Consider the following 24044-nt stretch of genomic DNA (forward strand, 5'->3'; position numbering starts at 1 on the left):
GGAATGGAAAACCGTCGGCAAATTCCACCAAATGAAAGGCAGGAAGCTTCCCGCCATTCATTAACGACGGATTAGCGACGGATTAGCTAATCCGTCGCTAAATTAGCCAGTCCGTCGCTAATCCTTTGGTTTTGGTATTTTTTTAAATATATTTAGCGACGGAATGTCAAAGCCGTCGCTAATTTCATCCATTAATGAAACGAACCGTTTCATTAATGGATAGCGACGGCTTTTGTTCATTAGCGACGGACTTGGTCCGTCGCTAATTTCTAACCTAAATAACGCTGCGGTTCTCTTTTCCTTCTTCTTTCTCCATTTTTCCTTTTCTGCTTCTTTTCCTTCTGCCCACCGCCGCCGTCGTCTGCCTTCCTCCGTCTTCTTCCCACCGCCGCCGGTAAGTGATTTTCCCCTTTGTTTCCCTTTTCCTTTCCTATTTCCCTTTGTTTTAATTTGTTTTGTAATTGGTTTTGAAGCAAAAACGATTAACCTGCCCACCGCCGCTGTCTGCCGGAAATTGGTCGTCTGCCCACCGCCGCCGTCTGCCCAGGGTCGTCCGTCCATCCGGTGAGTCTTTATTTTTTTTGTTTAATTTACTTGAATTAGGTTTTAATCTATTTAAATTTTAACTAAATTAAGTTTTAATCTAATTAGGTTTAAATTGAATTAATTTGATTTGATTAGAATTAAATTATTAATGTGTCCTTTAAAAAAAAATTAATGTGTCTAATTTCATAGTATTAGATTAGATTAATGGATTATTTTGATTAAAATCCTTGAGTTTATTTAAATTAGGTTAGTATTATTGAATTAGAGTGGCAAGTATTTTTAAATTATAGGTTAGTTATGTTAATATTTATTAGTACTAGGATATTTTTATTTAATTGGTAATTTATTTGAAAAAAATAGAATAGTTTATTTAAATTTAATTAGATTATTAATAAGTAAATTCTTTTTAATTTTCTAAAATTAGTAATGAATAAATTTGTATTAGTTTGTTTAAAATGAATTAGGATCACTTATAATTAATTATGATAATTTAAAATTAGTATATATTATTATTAGTTTGTTTAGGTTGATTTATATAATTTAAATTGCATTACATTGTTATTATAATAAATAAATTTAAATTAGATTGTAATGATTTTATTTCAAATTAGTTGAATGGTTGTAATCATATAATGAAGGTTTAATTGGTGTATTGCATATTTTTGAATATGTAATATTTTGCTTGCAGGATTTCCCTGAAAAATGGGTGATGCTCATTTTTAAGGGAAATGCTGCCGGATTTTTGTTAATAAGTATAAAAATATTTCATTAGTACTCAAATTAAGTAGACATTCAATTTGTTAACTTGTAATGCTATAACAGACTTATTTCAAACTATTATTGTAGGTTTTGTCCTTATTAAGGTTATTGCTTTTGTCGTCCGTTCGCACCGTTTTTACCATCCCTATTCTCTTCTCTCTTGCGGTTCTGCTCTTCAACAAGTAAGTGTTACCGCATTTTTGTATTTTATTTATAAGTTAGAGTAATTTTAATAACTGTGCAATTTAATTAACAAAGATTTTATTCACACCGAATAAAATCTTACCTAGCCGTAGAAACCCGTCCCGTGTGTTCAAGCGATTGAACGACACAGGATTGTACGTGTGTACAGTTCGTAAAATTGCCGTCGTCTGCGTAATTTGATCACGAGAAAACATATATGTATGGATATGGTATAAAAATATTCGGTAGTTTTCTGGCGTATGTTCTCCGGGTGGCTATTTAATATAGGCTGTGTAACGCTTATTCCTTACGGAATATATAATTAGGGTTACACACCCTGAATGAAGAAGCTCAGAAGTTTTTTGATATGATGAGTGCGGCAGAAGAAGAAATATGGCCCGGAAATAGCAGACACTCACCCCTGTCCGCATCTGTTGAAATTTTGGATATTAAGTGTCGACATCAGGGGTCGATATCTTTAATTGACGACACCTGCCGTTTATTACAAGAACTGCTTCCAGAGAACAACAAAATGCCGAAATTTTTTGCTAATATCAAGAAGCTGGTGAAAGGTCTCGGGTTGCCGGTTGAGGTTATTGAGTGCTGTTTGCACAACTGTATGATTTACTGGGGGCGGACGAGGATTTAACCCACTGCAAAGTTTGCACATTTCCTCGGTGGAAACCTGTTACGAAAAGCAATTCGGCCAAAAGAAGGGCTAACGTTCCTTATAAAAAAATGTTTTATTTCCCTTTAACTCCGAGGCTGCAAAGGTTGTACGCTTCCAAAGCCACGGCTAAACATATGACATGGCACGCTGAACATGAAATGGAAGACGAGAAGATGTGTCATCCTTCTGACTCTCCGGCGTGGAAACGGTTCAGTGAGTTGCATACAGATTTTGCTGATGAAACAAGAAATATCAGACTAGGCTTATGTACTGACGGGTTTCAACCATTTGGTAGTTTTGGAACACAATATTCTTCCTGGCCAGTCATTGTGACGCCGTATAATCTGCCTCCAGGCATGTGCATGAAGGATGAGTTTATGCTTTTGACAATACTTGTCCCGGGACCTGGAAATCCAAAAGACCAGATGGATATATTCCTGCAGCCGTTAATAGCGGAGTTGAATCAATTGTGGGAATCTGGAATTCGGACGTATGACGTTCAAAAGAGGCAGAATTTTCAAATGAGGGCGGCGCTTATGTGGACAATTAATGACTTTCCCGCTTATTCAATGTTGTCTGGGTGGAGCACATCAGGAAGACTGGCATGTCCGCATTGTATGGAAAATACCGAGGCATTCACGTTGCCCGATAGTGGTAAACAGTCCTGGTTTGATTGCCACAGAAAATTTTTACCTACGGGCCATCATTTTCGTCGGAATGTTACTGAATTTCGAAAAGGCAAACAAGTAAAGCACAAATTTGGAGGTGTGAGGACTGGAGATGAAGTATTAGCAGAGGTTGACGGTCTGGGGTTTAAGAGGGCTTATGAGACAGATGCTAAGGCTACGAATGCTGATCTATCTAAAGGCCGTGGTTGGAATCGAAAGAGTATCTTTTGGGATTTACCGTATTGGAAGACAAATGTAATCCGGCATAATCTCGATGTCATGCATATTGAGAAAAATGTATTTGACAACGTTTTTAATACCGTACTCAATGTACCTGGTAAGACGAAAGACACGGCAAAATCTAGGGCAGAGCTGAATAAGATTTGTGATCGTCCCGGTCTAGCACAAGATCAGGAAACCGGTTGATATCCAAAGGCTTTGTATGCTTTGGACAGGGATTTAAAAAAGATTTTGCTCGAATGGATTCAAAAGTTAAAGTTTCCGGACAGTTACGTGTCCAACTTGTCAAGGTGTGTTGATTTAAACAGTTTGAAGATGATGGGCATGAAAAGTCATGACTGTCATGTCTTCATGCAACGACTTTTGCCAATTGCTCTTCGGGAGCTTCTTCCGCCCGAAGTGTGGGAGCCTTTAACAGAGATAAGTATCTTCTTCAGAGAATTAACTGCCACATCGCTGAAAAAGGCAGATCTTGAGAGATTGGATCTTGATATCCCGAAGATACTGTGCAAGTTGGAACGTATTTTTCCACCGAGTTTTTTTAATTCGATGGAACATCTCCCCGTACACCTTCCATACGAAGCTATGATGGCAGGACCTGTTCAGTATCGTTGGATGTATCCGTTTGAAAGGTACTACATCTACAGTTCTATTTCATCAATCGAGTGGTTGGTACATGCATGAACTAATTATTTGATTATGCAGATACCTGAGAAAACTCAAAAATAAGGTCTCGAATAAAGGCAGAGTGGAAGGAAGCATCAGCAGCGGATATTTATTAGAGGAAACAGCGAAATTTGCATCTTTCTATTTCAAGGATGGTGATCCGATGCTACCATGTCGGATGCAAAGAAATGAAGTTTGCGAAATGGACGTTGATGATGATGTCGACAGATTATCCATTTTCAAACCGAAAGGGCGACCTATAGGTGCTTCTCGGAACAGATATCTGGATGATGCTGAATATAATGCTGCCCGAAGCTACATCCTTCTGAATTGCACTGAAATCGAACCTTTCAGAGAGTATGTCTTCATATCCACATTTAAGTTCAATATTGAAGAATTTTGTACAATTTGTCTTAATTCGCTCGTATTCTTGTAAATAGAGTTTTTGAAGGCGAGTTGTATGAAATCAACCCCGAAATCACACAGACCGAAGTTGTAGTCAAGTTGGAGAGTGAATTCGCCTTTTGGTTCGAGCAATATGTAAGTATTTATGTTGTTTTATCGTCGTAGTTGTATATACTATCGTGTTGATCCGTATAAATAATTGTGCTACAGGTGAAAGACCAAACTGTCTGTACCAATCCCTATATTCTAAGTCTTGCAGAAGGACCGCTTAGATCGGTCAAAACATTCAAGGGGTATTGTGTGAACGGGTTTAAATTCAATACTGAAGAATATGGGGAGGATCGGGTTACAATGAATAGCGGAGTTTGTGTAAAAGGATCACTCTACGGCCCGGCTGAAAGCGACTTTTATGGAGTGTTGACTGACATTATCGAGTTAGAGTATCCAGCTCTACCGATAAAAAGGACGGTCTTATTTAAATGTAATTGGTTTGATCCTACGAAAAAAGTTGGTATGTTAGCCCATACTCGGTATAACATAGTGGATGTTAATCACAGAAAGAGGTACAACAAATAGGAACCCTTCATTTTAGCTGAACAGTCCGATCAAGTACATTACTTACTTTATCCTAGCAAAAGGCGAGACAAAAAAGACTGGTGGGCAGTATGCAAGATAAAAGCTCGCTCTGAGATAGACATGCCTGAAACAACTGTTCCAGCTTTCCAAGATGATAGTGCAGATCATCTGCTCGATGTCATAACAAATGAAGAACCGACAAATTTAGTTGATCCGAATGGCGAGGCGGACGAGGCTGCATTACACAACCCTCCATTAGTGGAGACGGAAGATGATTATCCACCATCTTCATCAGACGATGAAGACATTGGAGCGGCAGATAATATAGAAATTGCATGATTCGTTTAAGTGTCATTTATGTAGAATTTTGACTTTTATTTACATTTGTTGATGTGGTAACTTTATTTTGTTAATAAATTATGTGTTATGGTTTTTATAATAGTTGTGTTTATTTTTTTCTTGTCGAATATTTTTTTGTAATCTTTTTTGCAGATATGAGAGGTTCAGGTGGTTCTTCTGCCGGCCGAGGCCGCGGTAGGGATACAGTTCAGGGACGCGGACGTGGACGCGGCGACCCAGAGCAGGATGCCCCTGAGGACTCGGATCCCGGGGCTGAGCAGCAGGTGCTAGCTGCTAGACCTGCGCCGCGGAGAGCGGCGAGACAGCCGCAACCACAGGGCCAGCCACCAGCGACGGACGAGACTGGAAGGGTTAGAGTTACACCAGATGCTGCAAGGTATGATTGACAATTTTTTTTAAAAAAAAAAATTAATTTAAAAAATGTGAAAACTAAGTGTTTTTGTAATGTGCAGAGAAAAATTACTGGATAGCAGGAACGACAGCGGGACAGCATCTAGGGCGATCTTGCCCATTTTCCGATCTAGATGGTTTGCTGAGGGTTCCTCGTGGAAGAAGATTACAGCAGAGCATAAGGGCTTCTACTTCGAGGAGTTCAAGGTTGTTAAATATTTAAAATTTTAAATATATGTTTAACTTTCTTTTTGATTTCTAATTATATTTATTTTTTAATGGTTTGCAGAAGGGTTTTTGCTGGGACCCGACCTACCCTGAGGATCTGATTAGAGGGGTCTTCTACCGACATGCGGGCAATCGGTATAAAGATACTCTCCACAACATGAAGCCGGATAAAAAAGAGGGCAGTGTTAGTGCTGATACTTGGGCGTCATGGAAGCGAGACTGGGATACTGCCGAGGCTAAGAAAAAGTCCGATATAGCACGAGCTAATCGGATGAGTGAGCCGTCCGGAGCTGGCACCGGACCTGTTCGACATACCGCAGGATCGCGATCGGCTACGAGGCATAAGACAGTTATGGTATGTTTTTAATATTAATAATCGTGTTAAATATTTGGTTTATCTATTAATTAATTTGTTCATTTCATATAATAGATTGAGGAGCTTGGTCGAGAGCCCACTTTGGCTGAGTTGCATGTACGGTTGCACCTGACCAAAGCAGATCGGACTGTCTTTGTTGACAAGAGATCAAAGGATAAAAATCACTACTAAAAAACAGTCATTTAGCGACGGATTTTTCCGTCGCTAAATGACCAAAATCCGTCGCTAAACACGTTTAGCGACGGATTTGCGACGGAAACAGTCCGTCGCAACCTTTTTGGTCGCAACGTTTGATAACGACGGGAAAAAAATTTTGCGACGGATTTTGGTCTCCGTTTTAGCGACGGAATTTTAAATCCGTCGCTAATTAGCGACGGATTTAGCGACGGATTTAAATCCGTCACTAATTTTAAAAAAAAAATTAAAAATTTAAAAATTACATCGTAAAATAAATTTTTTATTTAATCAATCCCTCATCCGCGCCCTCCGTCACTCACCCACCAGAGTTAAATCAACCACCCGCATCCACCTGTCAATTTTCGCTAACTTCCCAGTAGGTCACCCATCCTTCCATTGCTCCCACTCAAGACTCTTTAACCTTGTAGTTCTCCCGCGCACAACTCCATCTTAACCAGCTCATATTCATGTTATATATTTATGTATATTATACTTAAATGTTAACTAAAAACAACAAATATTTATTTTCATAATTTAAACCCGCATTTTAAGATAATTTTTTTATAATTAATAATTTTATTAAAATATTTATATACTTTAAATAAATAAATAATATATAATTATTATTTCATAAATAATATTTAATTATTATTTTATAAATAAAAACGTTATATTATAATAATATAAATTTAATTAAAAAATTAATAATTATTTTTTATTAAATACTATCCTAAATAATATTAGATGCCTTTTAATTTTTTTTGACATTGAAAATTAGCGACGGATTTGAAATCCGTCACTAAATTCCGTCGCAGAAGGCATAATTTAGCGACGGATTTTAAAATCCGTCGCTAATTGCGAAAAATAAAAGGCGGGAGTATTCCCGCCAGTAATTAGCGACGGATTTTAAAATCCGTCGCTAAATTTTATCAAAACAATTGGCGGGACTACTCCCGCCAACATTAGCGACGGAAAATCCGTCGCTAAAGTTGGCGGGATCATTCCCGCCAATTTAATGTGGTGTTTAGCGACGGATTTTAGATCCGTCGCTAAATCCGTCGCTAATCGAAAAAATAGCGACGGATTTTAGATCCGTCACTAAAATCCGTCGCTAAAACGCTGTTTTCTAGTAGTGAATGTAAGTTTATTTTAACCTTAAGTGACTGTTTAATATTACTTATATATAACTTTAATTATATAGACGTTGTTTATAGGATGTTTACGTGTTTGTTGTGGGTGTTGTGATTGCTGTTATTTATAGTTGAACAGAGTGTCTGTAGTTTTTGCAGGATGTCCCTGAAAAATGGGTGATGATCAAATTATAGACAAAATGCTGCCCAATTTTAGTTAGAAATGTAGGTTTAACTAATTTAAAAATTTGTATTTTTTAAATCTCAGGACCGTTTTCAGGCAGAGCTTGCTGCAGCAACACAGTCTCAGGCAGCTGGAGAAGGGAGTTCGTCGACTCCAGAGCCGATCGACGAGAACGAGCTGTTTTTGTCTCTCGAGGCAATCAAGAAGCAGCGAGTCTACGGTATTGGATCGGCTTCAGCATCCTACATCGGCCAGAGCAGCGCTAGCCGATTGCGCCGCGGCGGATCATCCCAGCAGGGGAACGTTAGTACTGAGGACATAGAGCAGCGTATTGCTAGGGAGGTTGAGGAGCGGCTCGAGCAGCGGATTCGTACTGTGGAGGCGGGTTTCGAAGAGCGGGTCGAGCAGCGGATCCGTAGTGTGGAGGCGGGTTTCGACGAGCGGATCCGTACTGAGCTTGCGCGGCTGATGACTACACTCCCACCCGAGTTACGCCCGCAGTTCCCACCACCCCCACCCCCTCCTGCTGATGACACCACCAGTTTAGAGTAGGCTTGTGATACACTTGGACATATTTATGTTTTTTGTTCGTATACTTTAATATTAATGTTTTCTGTATGCTTTTTGACGTTTACATATATATATATATATATTACGGATTTGGTTATATATATTTATTGTTTCTTATGTATGTGAATGGTATATTTAACAGGTCTAACGAATAACAGAAAAAATATGAAAATAAGCCGTAAAAAAATAAAATTTTGCAAAAAATAGATAATTTAGCGACTACTTGTTTTAACTTTAGCGACGGATTTTCCGTCGCTAAATTAACATGACACGACTGTTTCTTGCAATTGGCGACGGAATTTTCCGTTGCCAATTGCAAGAAACACCGACGGAATTACCGACGGACTTGCCGTCGCCAAGTTAGCGACGGAAAGTCCGTCGGTAATTCCGTCGGAAAATTGGTCGGCTGGCCGACCAATTTACCGACCTTTTTCCTCCAACTTACCGACGGAATATTCGGTCGGTAAGTTGGCGACAGACAGTGTTTTGGGTCGCTATTACAATTAGCGACCCAAAATCTACCGACGGACGGAGTCCGTCGGTAATCCGTCGCTAATTACAATTAGCGACGGATCTCAGGTGTTTAGCGACGGATATTTCCGTCGCTAAACACTTGTTTTCTAGTAGTGGATGGAATTTCCGTATTAACCGCAGTGACATGACAAACACTTGGGCATCCTCCCGCTTTAAAATACTGAGCATCAACGAGAGCCACTCCGGAACAGTCCTACACTGAAATCTATCTACCCTCAAATTAAGCGGCGACGGAAGCCACCACTACAACAAAACATGGCAATAGAGGTGGTTTTATAGGGGCAGGTTATATGAAATGCCTCTATGAATTATCATTAGGACAGATGGGATCTCCGAAGCTTGCAAATATCCACAATCCTACATGCCTTTTGGCATGGAGAGTCGGTTGTGCTTAGGATAGAGTTTTGCGGTGCTAGAACTCAAAGTACTTCTCTCTCTAATTTTGGCCGACTTCTCTTTTTCTCCGTCGCCGGAGTATCCCCACTCTCCGGTCTATAGGATGCTACTGGTGCCTGAACATGGTATTAAACTCCTTGTAAGGAAAATGCAAAACGAGGACTAATTATGTACATCTATTACATACATAGCAACCCTAATACCTGCGGATTTGAATTTTTGTAAATGACAAAATTTCAATTTTGTTAAATTGTTTTGGCTTAACTCATCCTTGGATCCTTGTATTTTACTTTTTTACACATAAGGTCCCTTCATTAAATTACCCGTGCATTAAATCCCTCCACTTCCATTTTTAGTATCCCGGTGTCCCTCCATTAACAGAAATTAGCGAGTGTTGTTCACGTTTGGGTTGGTGAGAATCATAAATGCACCCTTCATTCTACCTTGGCATTTTTTGCCAAGTAAACACGCCATATACTCAATTAAAAACGTTTGAAAGCTCCAAGTCATTTTCAATCGATACCTCTTTTTCAAAGAATCCTAAAATTAAAATTGAAAAATCTATTTTTCAATTGATACATCTTTTCTCGATTAACCCTAATCAAATTGAAGGAACAAAAAATCTAAAAACCCGATTATTTTAATTAGAATTTTGTGTTATTTCTGCTTTGGTTGCCATGTATTTATTATCTGTCAATACCATAGTTTGTAAAGAGCTTGTTTGTCTTTTTGCTTTGGTTGCCATGTTTGGCCAAAATGCTAGAGGCCAGTGTCCAGGGTAAATGACGGCGATGTCGAAATTTTTTGAATGAATTTTAATTCGGGATAAAATCTGGTTTATTTAAATTAATTAGTATTTTAAATTAATTCTAATAAATTTATTAGATAAATTCATTTGATTTAAATTTAAATTTAATTAGATTTAATTAAATAATTGGGATTTGTAATTAGTTAATTAGAAAATAATAATTTTTTTAACATATAATGATTTTATAATAATAAAATTAATTAATTTGGTTTAGAGATTTGGTTGATTTTGGTTTGATTATCATATGCTTTGTAATGTGATTTGATTGGATGAGAAATGTTACCACGTCAGCAATTTGATGAGTTGACAGTAATGTGGCAAATAAATTGGTTGAAATTCGGTTCGATCAAAAAAATGACTATAAAAAATAGCGAGTATGATAAAATGGACTAATTCTGCCGGTTTTCAACAGTTTGGCTATGAATAATAAAAAACGGTTTAAAAATCTATTGCACTATAAATTCACTTTTTAATAGCAACCAGAATAAAATTTCAATTATTGAGATATGATATTTAGACTAAAAATTATTTTCAACAATTAACATCATTATGACAATTCAAATACTAAATTCGATAGAGCTACTATTTCAAAATTATAGTAAAATGATTTAAATATTAATCTAATTAAAGCTAAAAGTAATGGTGAGTTCTAAAAATTTAATTTTTATTTTGAGATAATATAAATGGATACAACGAAAATTTTAGGAACAAAAATAAATAAATAAACAGGTAGATTGTATTAGTGTCCATATGACATAAATAAAAAAGAGAAGATAAAAATTAGATTTAAAAATTAATTGAGGATAAATTTGTCAAATTTTATTATTATGAAGTGGGGTTACGAATATGTGGAGTGGAAAAATCCCCACCTTTGTCTTTATGTGTTTATCTATTTTTATTTTTTTTATCTGCTGTTCTTGTTACACCTCAGGGCCTGGGGTGGGGGTGGGGTTATGACGGAACAAGGGAATGAAAGGCCGATTTGCGCTGGTTGCTCTTTACCCTCCCCATCATAAAGTCTCTTCTTCAGTGAAATATAATTTTTTTTTTGATGGAATTTATGGTGTTATCCCTAATGAAATTTGAATTTTCTTTGTGGATCTTTTCATGCAGTATAGAAATCGTTCATATAAAAATTGTGCAAATCAAACTGCTATGGATACAGATTTTGTTTTTTTATCAAATGTTTTTTTGAATTCAATTGAAGATCAATTATATGCAGAAAATATTGTGATACATGATCATCAATTTACAATATTCAATTTTACAGTGTTATCATCAGGAATTTTATTCGATTCTTTCATGCGAAGAAGATTGCAGCTTTTAATTGTTTATTTGTCCGTTAATTGTATTCACATATAAGATATTTGCTTAAATTTGTAATGTTTTTTTAGTGATGTATATATCTTTTAAAAGGATCATATTAGTATTCTAAAAAAAAGGATTGTATTAGTATTATTTTTTATAATTTAGAATAAAACATTTACTCCCTCCCTTCCACAAAGATAAGCCATCTTAATTACCCCTAATATATATATATATATATATATTATTTTTAATTTAATTAATTATTCCATATAGAATAAATGTTAATTTTTAATATCTATGTATAATAAACCAATATAAAAATTAGTCATTAATATATTATTTATTTATTTTAAAAATTATTGAAAATTAAAAATAGAAAAATATATAAATATAATTTATTTATTTTAATTTTTGTATTTGTTTAAATAGTTTATTTTTATAAGATAGAGAGAATATTATTTTATTATAATTTTAATTAAGTGGACAAGTAAAAAAAAAGAAAAAAGATAACAGACGGACTAAAAATTGTTCAATTTGAATTGTACAAAGATCCAAGTCCCTTCACCACTGTGATCTTTTTCTCTCTTTAATGAATTTATCTCTGTGATTGACAGAATAGAAGATATCTTTGGCGAGAAATACATTATTGCTAAATTTCTAGTAATCGTTAGCCGGCCAAGTTTGACCAACTGGACAAGATTGATTACGACACTGATACACAAATTTGAATTTAGTAGCACCATTTTTTGGAATAATTATACAACGTAATAGTTGCGACACGTTATTCGTGTAACAAACCAATGAAACGTTAGTTTTGTGCAAATGTTTAATGATAAAAAAATAAATAAAAAATGAAAAAAAAATTATCACAAATAATTATTGACTTATTATAAAAATGATGTGGCACATCCGTTGTGTGGAATAAATACTCCATTTTTAGAATTAGAATCTCTTTAAATTTAAATGAATTTAACGGATCATAATTAATAAATTTTCACTGTCTATTATAAAATAAATAATGTCAATTAAAGAAATTTAATTTATATAAAAATAATTTATACCATCTATTTTATAATAAATGGTGTAAATTAATAAATATAACCTATTAAACTTATTTAAATTTGAGGAAATTCTAATCCCCATTTTTCATTTACTATCAACGAGGTCACTTTATAATTGAGAATATATTCATAAAATAATTAACACTAGAAAAAATTTAACTCACAATTCTATAATTACCAAAAAAAGACAAAAAGAACTCACAATTCCATAGATATACTGTTTTTTTTGGATTAATATACTTTCTAATTTAATTGTGTTTTTTAAAAATTATTAATAAATCAATATTTTTCAAGATTAATATTTTCCGAAACCAAAATTTTTCAATTTTTTAAAGTTTTAAAATCTGTGATCTTGAACTGACAGGATAAACATAAAGTGATTTGACAGGCATAGTCGGATTCTACATATATAAACATGATAAATATAAAATAATTTGATAAAATTAAAAAAAGGGTTAAATTAAGTAATTAGCTTTTAAAAATGTTATGCTACATCATGTGTCGTTTTCCGAGTTCGTTCAAATTCGCCGGATTTTAAATCGGTGATTGATCTGAAAACAATTAAATTGAAAAATAATGTATATTACAATGACTTAATATATAATTAGTCCTTATTTCTCACCCCGTCATTGTAAAACAAATCAATTAATATCTACAATGTTGATTTTTAAGGGTTATTGTCATAAACGTTCACCAACTTTACATATTTTTTCAATTTAATCACGTTTTTTAAAACATTTCATAAAAATACACCAAATTTCATTTTTCCCAAATTCATACACGGTGTTGACATGTCACTCATTCATTGATTAAAAATGACTTATATCTCAGCAAATTGCACCAATGAATGAGTGTCACGTTAGCACCGTGTATGAATTCGAAAAAAAATGAAAGATAGTGTATTTTTATGAGAAGTTTTAAAGAAGGTGATTAAATTGAGAAAACGTGTAAAGTTTGTAAAATTTTATGACATTACCCCTTATTTTAATTATTAAATATTTTAATATTACAACTATAAAATACAATAGCCAATCAGCCATCTTGTTACAAAACAGAAACTGCCAATCTTTAAATATGTAACATATCCCAAGAGTAATTTTTTGTCTGTGTTGCTTTTATTTAGCTAGTAATCCTTTGTCGGAGTTCCCAAGTCCGCACAGATCGATGGGTTTGGAAGCAGGTGTTGTTGGAGCTGTAATAGTAGTTGGGTTCTTCATTTTGCTGAAGAATGTGTTGAATGAGTTCTGGTTGAAACCCAGAAGGATTCGATCCATGCTTTTCAGACAAGGAATCACCGGACCAAACTCTTCTTCTTTCTTGTCCGGTAATCTTCAAGAATTGAGAGACATTCAATCTTCGGCAATCAAGAATCGTCATCACTCGTCTGATGCCGATTCCGAAACTCGGTCGCCTTCTTGGGTTTCCTCCATTTTTCCTTATCTCCATCAATGGGCTAAAGAATACGGTAACTTTTTATGAGTTTTTTTCTCTTACAAAAGATATTCTTTTTGTTTCAAATCTTATAATGAAGGGCTAAGCTGTAAGCATGATGCAGGGTCAATATACATGTACTCAACAGCGAACAAACAGCATTTATATGTGGCTAAACCAGAAGTACTAAAGGCACTGAATCTTCATAAATCCTTGGATTTGGGTAGACCTACATATCTCTCCAGTACCACTCAGCCTCTGCTTGGGAATGGTATTATAAGAGCCAATGGTCCTCACTGGGCTCATCAGAGAAAGATCATTGCTCCTGAATTCTTCCTCCACAAAGCTAAGGTACCATATCTATATATGAGTATTCACTCAGTCACTACTAACACCTTTTTTTTGTGACGAGAAGTCACTCCCCTAGCCTAAAGCTCAGGACCACTGTCAAATTCTAAGATGTGAACTGCCCGCAAGTTTATATATCCGGCCGGAAAATCTGGGCTAATGGCTTAGCAGCCCAGCTCTAGCTACTTCATATTTTAGAAAAGCGAGGTTTGAACTAACAACCATAACGCCTAAATGGCTGAGACTTAAACCACTAGAACAAACCCGTGAGAACACTTTCACTTTTACCATTTTTAATACACCAAATAAATTATTATTTTACACTGTCGTAGAGCTTTATGTTTTTCGCGTGTCATTTATATTCCAAAAGTATCTTTAAAAAAGCCAAAAACCTTATACTTGTAATCTATTTTTTATAAAAAAATATCGTGAGCAGGTGGCTATATGTTAACTTGATATAGTTTATATTTTGTACTGTAGCATATGTTAGGATTAATGGAGGAATCTACTATGGACTTGATAAAAACATGGGACAGCCAAGTTAAAAAGCAAGGTGGAGTTGCAGATGTAAGTGTTGATAGAGATTTGAAAAGTGTATCTGCGGATATTATCTCAAGGGCTTGTTTCGGCAGCTCTTACTCTCAAGGCAAACAAATTTTCGCAAAGATTGAGCTTCTTCAGGGATCTATGTCCAGACCCAGTCTGCTTTTTGGATTCACTAACTTCAGGTAATTATTATTTTCTTTGTTTTAATTTAGTTAATGCATTATGCATAAGCTCGTATTATAAAACTAGCTAGTTTCGTATTACGTGCTACCCACGTGACTCGTAATGTGACCTGTTATATAACTTAATTTATTATAATTATAATTTATTTAATTTATAATTAATATTAAATTAGTTATAGTTTTATTAAAAATAAATATAATATTATTAATTATACTGATTAACTATACTAATATCTAAATTAATATTAAATGTAATATTAAATTTATTATAATCATACTAATGTATAATCAAGATTAAATCAATTAAATTTTTATAGGATTAGAAAATATCTCATGAATTAGATTAATATTTATATTTTATAAAACTAGTTTCGCCTTACGTGCTACGCACATGACTCGACAAATTATTATAATACTAATTTATTTTATTTATAATTAATATTAAATTTGTTAACAGGAGTTGTTAAAAATAAATTTAATACATCAAAATATATTAATTTTAAAATTAATCAATGACAATAATTTTTTTTTTAATTAATTTTTTTTAATTGAATCGTTATATTTTATTCATAATCAATATTTTGATTGAATTATAAAATATTTTATAAATTGGATTAAATATATTATAATTATATTATTATATTTATTTTTAATTAATATTAAATTAGTTAGAAATTAATTAGTGTTTTTATTGAATTAGGATTGTAAAAATTATTAAATAAGTATGTTATATAAAAATAGAAACTAATTGATGTCCATGTTTTGCCATATATATGTAAGCCTATAAAATCTGATCAGATTTTTTTGAGCAAAGACAACAAAGTTTAGGATCCAATAAAAATTTAATTTGCAAGGCTTTGAATTATAGAGGGAGCCAAACTTCCGATCATTATGATAGACGTTTGTTTCAAAATATAAAAGCTAATGGAATTAATTTTAAATGTTTGAATTCTACAAGGATTTAATTTTCGTCAGATTCAACTAAATTATATCTTTTATTAATTAATTAGTAAATGATTATAAAACTTTAAATTATGTATAAATTAAAAAGGATATTTTGATAAATGTGCCTCCCTCCCATTCGTGCTTTTATAACGTAAATATGTCTGTTTCTCCACCACATCCATATTTTTATATATAACCTGCATTTTAGAGTCATGAAAGGAGTTTATTACTCCTTCCTATGTATTTGTTTCAATTTTATAGATAATTGTTAATGATAATAAATTTTTTTGATTATTTAGGACTCTGTGGTACTGGTAACTGTGCTTATTATCTTTCTACGGTTGCTTTTAATATTCGTAGGATAATTGGCCCCCCCAATCCGTACTTTTATATATAGTATAAATATAGATATAGATATAGATATAGATAGATGTGTTATCTCAAATATGAAAAATTAGATTAGGTTGATTGAATATGACTATTCAAAATCATAAATAACTATTGTTAAAATCTCGTCCAAGCTCGGCCCATAATCAAGTAGACAAATTAGTAGAAGTTCAATAGATTCCACTTTCACTTGTAATTAGTACTTGATCAAACGCTTGTCACAATGAGAAAATGTCAAGGAGAGATATAGATATAGATAGATGTATTACCTCAAATATGAAAAATATGTTAGGTTGATTGAATATGACTATTCAAAATCATAAATAACTATTGTTAAAGTCTCGTCCAAACTTGGCCCATAATCAGGTAGACAAATTAGTAGAAGTTCAATAGATTCCACTTTCACTTATAATTAGTACTCAAACGCTTGTCACAATGAGAAAATGTCAAGGAGAGCTGGTTTTAACAAGTTGATTGAATATCGTAGATTTCTTCCGACAAAGAGCAACAGAGAAGCATGGAGTTTGCAGAAAGAGATAGAGACAATGATATTGAAAATAGTAAATGCCCGCCGAGAAGAAAGACAAAGATCTAGAATGTCCGAAAAAGATCTGTTAGAAGCAATACTTGAAAGTGCTGCTAATAGTGAACAACTTAAGAATGCTCGCAATGTAGATCGGTTCATTATAGACAACTGCAAGAACATCTATTTTGCAGGCCAAGAGACCACTGCTATGTCGGCCTCCTGGACTTTGATGCTCCTTGCACTATTTCCCGCATGGCAAGATCGTGTTCGTGCTGAGATTTTCGAGACATGTCGTGATAATCTTCATGATTGCTTGCTGGATTTCGACAAACTTCAACAGTTAAAAACGGTATTTTTTGTTAACTCATCTCACTAGTATTTGATTACTCACTATAATTTTAAAGATGTAGAAAACGAAACAATGACTTTTTAGCATAGTTTGTAATTTAAAAATGAATTTTCAACTTTGTAAACTTTAAACATAAACTATCAACTTTTTATAATTCAGACATCAAATCATTAACCGATAATATATTCTAATGTGGTGCAATTTCTACTTGCATTGCAGCTAAACATGGTGATTCAAGAAAGCCTAAGACTGTACGGTCCGGGAGTAATAACATCAAGAGAAGCTTTTGAAGACATGAAGTTAGCAGATTTAACAATCCCAAAAGGAACAAACATCTGGGTATTGATGACTGCACTTCATCGGGATCCTGAAAATTGGGGTCCGGACGCCAATGAATTCAAGCCGGAGAGGTTCTCGCGTGGTATCTCTGAAGCTTGCAAATATCCGCAATCGTACATGCCTTTTGGTCTGGGAAGTCGGTTGTGCTTAGGACAGAGTTTTGCGATGCTAGAACTCAAAGTACTTCTTGCTCTAATTCTGAGCGACTTCTCCTTTTCTCTGTCGCCGGAATATCGCCACTCTCCTGTTTATAGGATGCTACTGGTGCCTGAACACGGTATCAAACTCCTTGTAAGGAAAGTGCAAAAGGAGGATAGATCAATGAATACTTCTATATAAGTTTATAAAAATAGATTGTACTAAGTCTTACACAGTTTATTTCGTTAATAAAATAGTGCTCACCCCCGTTTATTTTTGCACATAACTAAAAGATAACTGAAAGATATTATTTATATGGGTTAATGTCATAAAAATTCACCAACTTTACACGTTTTCGCATTTTAATCATGTAGTTTAAATTTTCTCATTTTCATGCACGAACTATCACTTTTTCTCAAATTCATACATAGTGCTGATGTGTCATGGATCCATTGATGTAATTTGTTGAGGTGGAGGTTATTTTACACCAATAAATTAGTGTCACCTCAGCACCGTGCATGAATTTGAAAAAAAGTGCTAGTTCGTGCATGAAAATGAGAAAATTTAAACTTCGTGATTAAAATGAGAAAACGTGTAAAGTTCGTGATTTTTTTTGACATTAACCCTATTTATATCGATTATGTTTTGTTAATTTTTTATTATAATACTTATATTTAATTTATATAGATTTTATTTAAAATTTCAAACCTAACCGAAAGGGCTGAGAATTAGTAGAAAAATAAAATACTAATTGAAGTTTTTTTTTTTAAGAAAGATGAACATGAAATTTACAGTAGTTTGACTTAAATTAAAATTCATGTCCGCTCTTTAATTGTAGTTTGATTAATGGCCTAATTACTTAAAACAACCCCCACCTTGCAACATTTTTTCGTTTATACCCCGACGTAGGAAAAAATTCATTTGTACCCTTTTTTTGATTTTTCGTTTTCAACTGTACCCCAAAATTTATTTTTTTGACAAATTAATTAATTAAAGGATGCAACTATTAAACACTATTAAATAGAAGGATTATATTATACTTTTTTCTATTTGAAAAAATTCAAAAAAATCCTTAAACTTTAAAAATATTCAAATAAATCCTAAAAATTAATAATTTTAAAATTTTTTATTTAAAAAACTTCCGACCCACTATTTTACTCTTTCGATTTATGGATCCACTAAAAAATCCGATAAAAATATTTTTTTAAAATATATTTTTTTAAATTTTCCGGATTTCAGACGAGGAGGAGGAGGTCCTCCTCCTCGCCTGAAAAGAGGAGCTGCTGCTCCTCTTCTCAGGGAGGAGCAGCAGCTCCTCGGAGCTGTTGCTCCTCAGGTGAGGAGCAGCAGCTCCTCACCTGAAAGTCAGGCGAGGAGCTGCTGCTCCTCGCCTGAGGAGCAGATCTGCTCCTCACTTCAGGCGAGGAGCAGATCTGCTCCTCGGAAAAACGCTCCTCGTTTTTCCGACGAGTAGTGATGTGCTACTCGTCGGAAAAACGAGGAGCAGTTGCTCCTCGTTTTTCCGAGGAGCAGATCTGCTCCTCGCCTGAAGCGAGGAGCAGATCTGCTCCTCAGGCGAGGAGCAACAGCTCCTCGCCTGGAGCTGCTGCTCCTCCCTGAGAAGAGGAGCATCAGCTCCTCTTCTCAGGCGAGGAGGAGGATTTCCTCCTCCTCCTCGCCTGAGATCCGGGAAAAAAAATTAAAAAAAAATAACGTAAATTGTTTTTTTTAAGTAAAAGGCATTTATTTTTACGTTTTTTAATTTGAAAAAGTTATTGATAATTAATATAAAAAAAATTATCATTATAAGGTTAATTTTTTAAAGAAGAATGTATTTTTGTATTATTAATAACATTAAAATCTAATTAGAATATAGGTTAAAAAATGAAGGACTATTTTATATGTTTTTCTAAATGAAAAAAGTTCAATTTAATACTTTGGGGTACAGTTGAAAACGAGAAATCAAAAAAAGGGTGCAAATGAATTTTTTCCTAGGTCAGGGTATAAACGAAAAAATATTACAAGGTGGGGTTTTTTTAAGTAATTAAGCCTTGATTAATTGATGTTGAGTTTTAGAAAGTACTATTTTCATTTTTCATTCCAATTTGTTTTTTCAAAAGATGGTAATATTAATAGATTAACATATTACATCAAACCGTCGAAGTATATCGTAGATCAAAATAATAAAAATAAAAAAAAACAACTGAAATCCTATATCGATTTATAAAAAGAAACGAAATAAAAATAGAAATTTAAAGATACAAATTTAACAGGTGACTAAAAATAGGATGAATTTCAGTGTGAGGAATTCCCTGACACCAGTCATACCCCATAATTTTTATTAACCACTTGTTCCGCTGCTAAAATATTTCGAATGATGGAAAAAAAACTTTGAATCTTCAAAAATGTAAAATTGAAGTTTCAACAAATGCTGTAACGTCTTGAACGAACCAACAATCTACAGAAACCACGAACAAAACACATAAAAACACACCAAAACTTCAAAGAACGGAACAATTTATTCAAACAAACAGCAAAACGTTGAAATAAACGAATTAAGAGGCGATGATATCTGACTAAAAATTGAAGATCACCGTCCCATGCGCTCGAAATCGAAAAAAATCAAACTTTCTCTCTATAGAATATGTTTTCTCTCTCTAGAATAAGTTTGCACCACTTCACGGCTTAAATATCTCTCATTATACTCTGATGGCTTCTACTCTAATTGAGAATTTCAATCAACCAACTCGTAAAATATTTATTTTAAATCATAAAAATTATATTTTTATTATGATAATAAAATAATTTTAATAAAATCTAATAAGTTATAAGTGTACAAAGCACCTTTTAAGAAATTGCAAAGTCAAGTACTCTAAAATTTGACTTGTTCGTGGAAAACATATGGTTGGGCTCATTTGGGCCAGGCCATTTTTTGTCCAAAATCCTATTGGCCAATCCATATTAGTGGGCTAATTTAGTAAGAATTTCCTATCAAATAGGATCTTCTTTTCTACTAAATAAGTAAATATAACTAATTCATTTAAAATATTCATGGACTGTAAAAATTGTTACTGAATTTTCTTCTTTTTTCTAGTTTTTAATTTTTTAATATTTGATAATTTTACAAAAAGGTTAAATAATCTATGATATTCTGCTGGCTTTTCCTTATGAGGAATAAAAAAATAAAAAATAAAATTTATGTAAATGTAATTTGCAGATGACAATTAATAAAAAAATAGTTTTTAAAAAGTCCAATATTTCACGATTTAGGCGTTTTGAACATAATTTCTAAAAATTACCAAAAAAATGTTAAACTTTTCAATTTCTATAGCAAATTTTATGATTTTTTAATATATATATATATATATATATTTAGATAGGGGAGCGCTTGTGAGCTAGATTGATGCTCAAAACTTATACCGTTTGAGTTATAACTTATTGGTTACAGTTTTTCAATATTGGACGGGCCCATAATTGCTACGGGAAGTGAAAATTGGGGCTATTTTTATAATCTTAAAAATATTTTATTCAATTCGCTAAAATGTAAATAGTGGGGATTTTTTGACAAATAATCCTAGAAAGCATATTATTTCAAACCTCATACATCCTCCGTTTTTTTTTAATTGTCAATTTAGCCAAATGAACTTGTCCACAATTAGTTGTCCATTTAGAATTTTAAGATGACTTTAGCTTTTATTTTCCAAATTTATCCTTACTGATAAATGACCTATGACTCAATTTACAAACATTTATTAACTAGTAGGGTTATATTAGTATTTACACCAATAATTTAAGATAAAAACTCCACTTTTTTAAAATGTGTAATTTTGGCTAAATGGGCAAATAAAAAAAACAGAGGGAGTAGTTAGTTTAATAAATTTGAAAAAAAAAACAGCTTCATCATTTAATTAAACTGAAATTAACACCGTATAATTAAAAATGAGAAACTATATCTGCTTCTCAAATCTTCGAATATTTAATAGGAGATAAATGATTTTTTTTTTATTTTGCCTGAAAATCATCATCTTTTCATTAATATTTTTGTATAATTTTAACTTTTTTAAAAAATAATTTTGATTTTGGAGTTCTACTGTGTTTTGAAACGTTTTCTATTGTACTTTTGAATTAGTATGAAAAGATTTTTTTAATCAGTAAAATTTTTATAGCATTTGTTTGGATTTCGGGTCCATTAATTCAAGTTTGTTAGTTCGTTTAAAATATTTCTGTTTTTTTAACTTCAAATTTAAGGTTTTATATAAATCAGAGTTTTTACAATTTTAGTAAAGTATATTTAGAAATTAACAAATTCAAAAATACAAAATAAACCATATTTTTTAATTTTTGCAAGTTAAATAAATTTATCTTTTATGGATAAAAGAACACGTAAAATAAATTATATTGTAATATTATGAACTCGTCTTTTTTATTCATTTTATATCGCGTCTGCCGTGGAAACAAACGAATAGAGAAATATTTTTAGCTATATTGTGAGCGGAGCGGCTGTTCGGGAGCTCACTCGCCCAGGCTTATGGCTGACTTCGATTTTGAAAAGGTTTGAAAGTAATGGAGTCTCCACCTAATTCGGTTAGGAAATGCCTTTTCTGCCTACTAGTTAACCTAACTCGTCTATGGGTGAGATTATCGAGTATCGGACCAAAAGATCAGGTTAGTAGAAATCTACCGAAACTTTTTTATTTGCCTTATCAATCGTACTTTTATTTACAGGACATATTTGATTATCTCATCTCAGCAATCATGTAGTTTACTGGATATAATACTGAACATGTTTGAAAGCGGTAAACACATATCACACACACACACACACACACACACACACACATATATATATATATATATAACTTGATCTAGGACAGACAGGTGAAACATGTAGCATGTACTCCTAAACATTCATTTAATTCTAGTGGTTTCTATCACCTATCAAACATTGGCAAGTCTTTATCATTTTATATGCACAAAGTCTAAAACCGGATCTCTGAGTGAGATTGAATTCATTATTAGTCATCTTGAATATTATACAACCACTAATTACATTTTCATGGCAATCATATGATTTCTAGGTGATTTGCTGGACTTGTTGGATTTACTAAGTTAACGTGATTAAGTTCATTAGCCTGACAATACTGGATTTGATCATGATTTGGAAAGCGATAAACAATTCAAACAATGCCCATACGCAGTTGATATACATGCAAGGTTAGACGCATTTTCTAACCTTGTTGACCCGAAACGTCTAGCACTTGCATGTCATCTGGAAGTCTGTATAGTCGAGATCTGGTTTCGGTCAGAACACAGAAGTTATTTGTCTTGTCGATACGGTTTTGATGGTTCTAACCAGGGTTAATTCCGAGTTCAAACAAACCCAGAATCGTGTCTGGAATATTCTAGTTTTTTTGAGCTTGGGCTTCAAGGTCCGGATGGCATGGCATATTACATATTTAGGCTCCGAGACTCGAAACAAATTTGGTTTGACCCATTACAGATTACAAATAAGTCCTACAACTATATACAAATTCGTGAGCTCAAATGGGGCTTAATTCCGAAATTAAATGAATCCGGAAACACAAACATACTATCGAATCGAATCTAGAAGATATAGGAAAGGCATGGGAAAAAGAAGATAGCACCACCATGGCGCCACAAGAAGTGGCGGCGGCGCCATGGCAAGGTGGATTCGGTGCCATGGCATGGCAGCGGCGTCTCTGGGTCGCGGAGACTCGTCGTTTCGGTTCGGTTTTCATGCAATCAGCTTAAGAAAAACATCAAAATGCAAAGCAAAACGTTCCAAAACATACTGAGGTTGAAATACAGTGTCTAAAATTGAATTAAACATCATAAATTCATGTTTCTAAACTGATTTTATAGCAATCATGGAAAAATAACTAATAACACAATATGCATGGCAATTATGGCGAGTTTGACAGTTTAAGCTACATGCAAGCGTTATAGGCATTGAGAATAAACAGTTTCAACATGTTATGACAGAAAATCATGTATAAACAGCTTATAATCATGTTTATGAGTCAGTTCCATGACAATCATATCAACAGTTTAAAAACACATCAGTTATAGCAACTACATAGTTTATGGTAATTTAAAATAAAACAGCCTAAACATGCAAACGAAGACATTAATTCTAGCAGTTCTAAATCAATTAATGTAAAAGTGATGGGATCAAATTGACCTTATCCTCCTCAAACTCGCAAGCTGTGATGATGATGTTAGGAATTGAAATAGGAATAGCCAGTTTAATGGGTCCTTAGAAGTACTGTTATGAGTTCTTGGCTTGGTTTGATCGACTGGTGTGTGTGTGTGAGGAGGGAGTTCGGCCAACACCAGAATTCCTAAGATTTGGTGTTTGATTTTTGTGCTTCTGATTCGATCTTTAGTTAGGCTGTCCTATATTTCTATAGTTGAATTTAGAGTTAGATTTCCTAGAATTTAAGTTAATTTAGGATTTTGTTAACTAGAGTTGTAGATATATATGGAAAGTAAAAGAGAGTGAAGTGATAGAATTTTAGGATTAGATTTTACTATTATTAACAGGATTAATTAAATGTAAATTCGGATTTTATCTTGCATGTTAAGTAAATGGACACT

At 33.4% G+C, this 24044-nt stretch overlaps 3 protein-coding genes across 3 annotated transcripts; all 3 read left to right on the forward strand.

Moving 5' to 3' along the window:
• The first annotated feature begins 3384 nt into the window (after positions 1 to 3384).
• LOC126682633 (uncharacterized) lies at positions 3385 to 5052 on the forward strand. Its single transcript, XM_050378404.1, has 5 exons — positions 3385 to 3698; positions 3772 to 4089; positions 4173 to 4272; positions 4348 to 4700; positions 4770 to 5052. The coding sequence occupies exons 1-5, from the start codon at positions 3385 to 3387 to the stop codon at positions 5050 to 5052; spliced, it is 1368 nt and encodes a 455-aa protein (XP_050234361.1).
• Positions 5053 to 5207: 155 nt separating this feature from the next.
• LOC126682726 (uncharacterized) lies at positions 5208 to 8110 on the forward strand. Its single transcript, XM_050378504.1, has 7 exons — positions 5208 to 5449; positions 5526 to 5670; positions 5753 to 6046; positions 6122 to 6196; positions 7534 to 7551; positions 7643 to 7939; positions 8060 to 8110. The coding sequence occupies exons 1-7, from the start codon at positions 5208 to 5210 to the stop codon at positions 8108 to 8110; spliced, it is 1122 nt and encodes a 373-aa protein (XP_050234461.1).
• A 5161-nt stretch (positions 8111 to 13271) lies between these two features.
• Positions 13272 to 17703, forward strand: LOC126664623 (cytochrome P450 714A1-like). The gene is made up of 5 exons (XM_050357118.2): positions 13272 to 13700; positions 13791 to 14017; positions 14495 to 14742; positions 16562 to 16949; positions 17169 to 17703. The coding sequence occupies exons 1-5, from the start codon at positions 13400 to 13402 to the stop codon at positions 17625 to 17627; spliced, it is 1623 nt and encodes a 540-aa protein (XP_050213075.1). The 5' UTR covers positions 13272 to 13399; the 3' UTR covers positions 17628 to 17703.
• Positions 17704 to 24044: the final 6341 nt, after the last annotated feature.

This window comes from Mercurialis annua, linkage group LG1-X, assembly GCF_937616625.2.
Source record: "Mercurialis annua linkage group LG1-X, ddMerAnnu1.2, whole genome shotgun sequence".
Classification (NCBI taxonomy): Eukaryota; Viridiplantae; Streptophyta; class Magnoliopsida; order Malpighiales; family Euphorbiaceae; genus Mercurialis; species Mercurialis annua.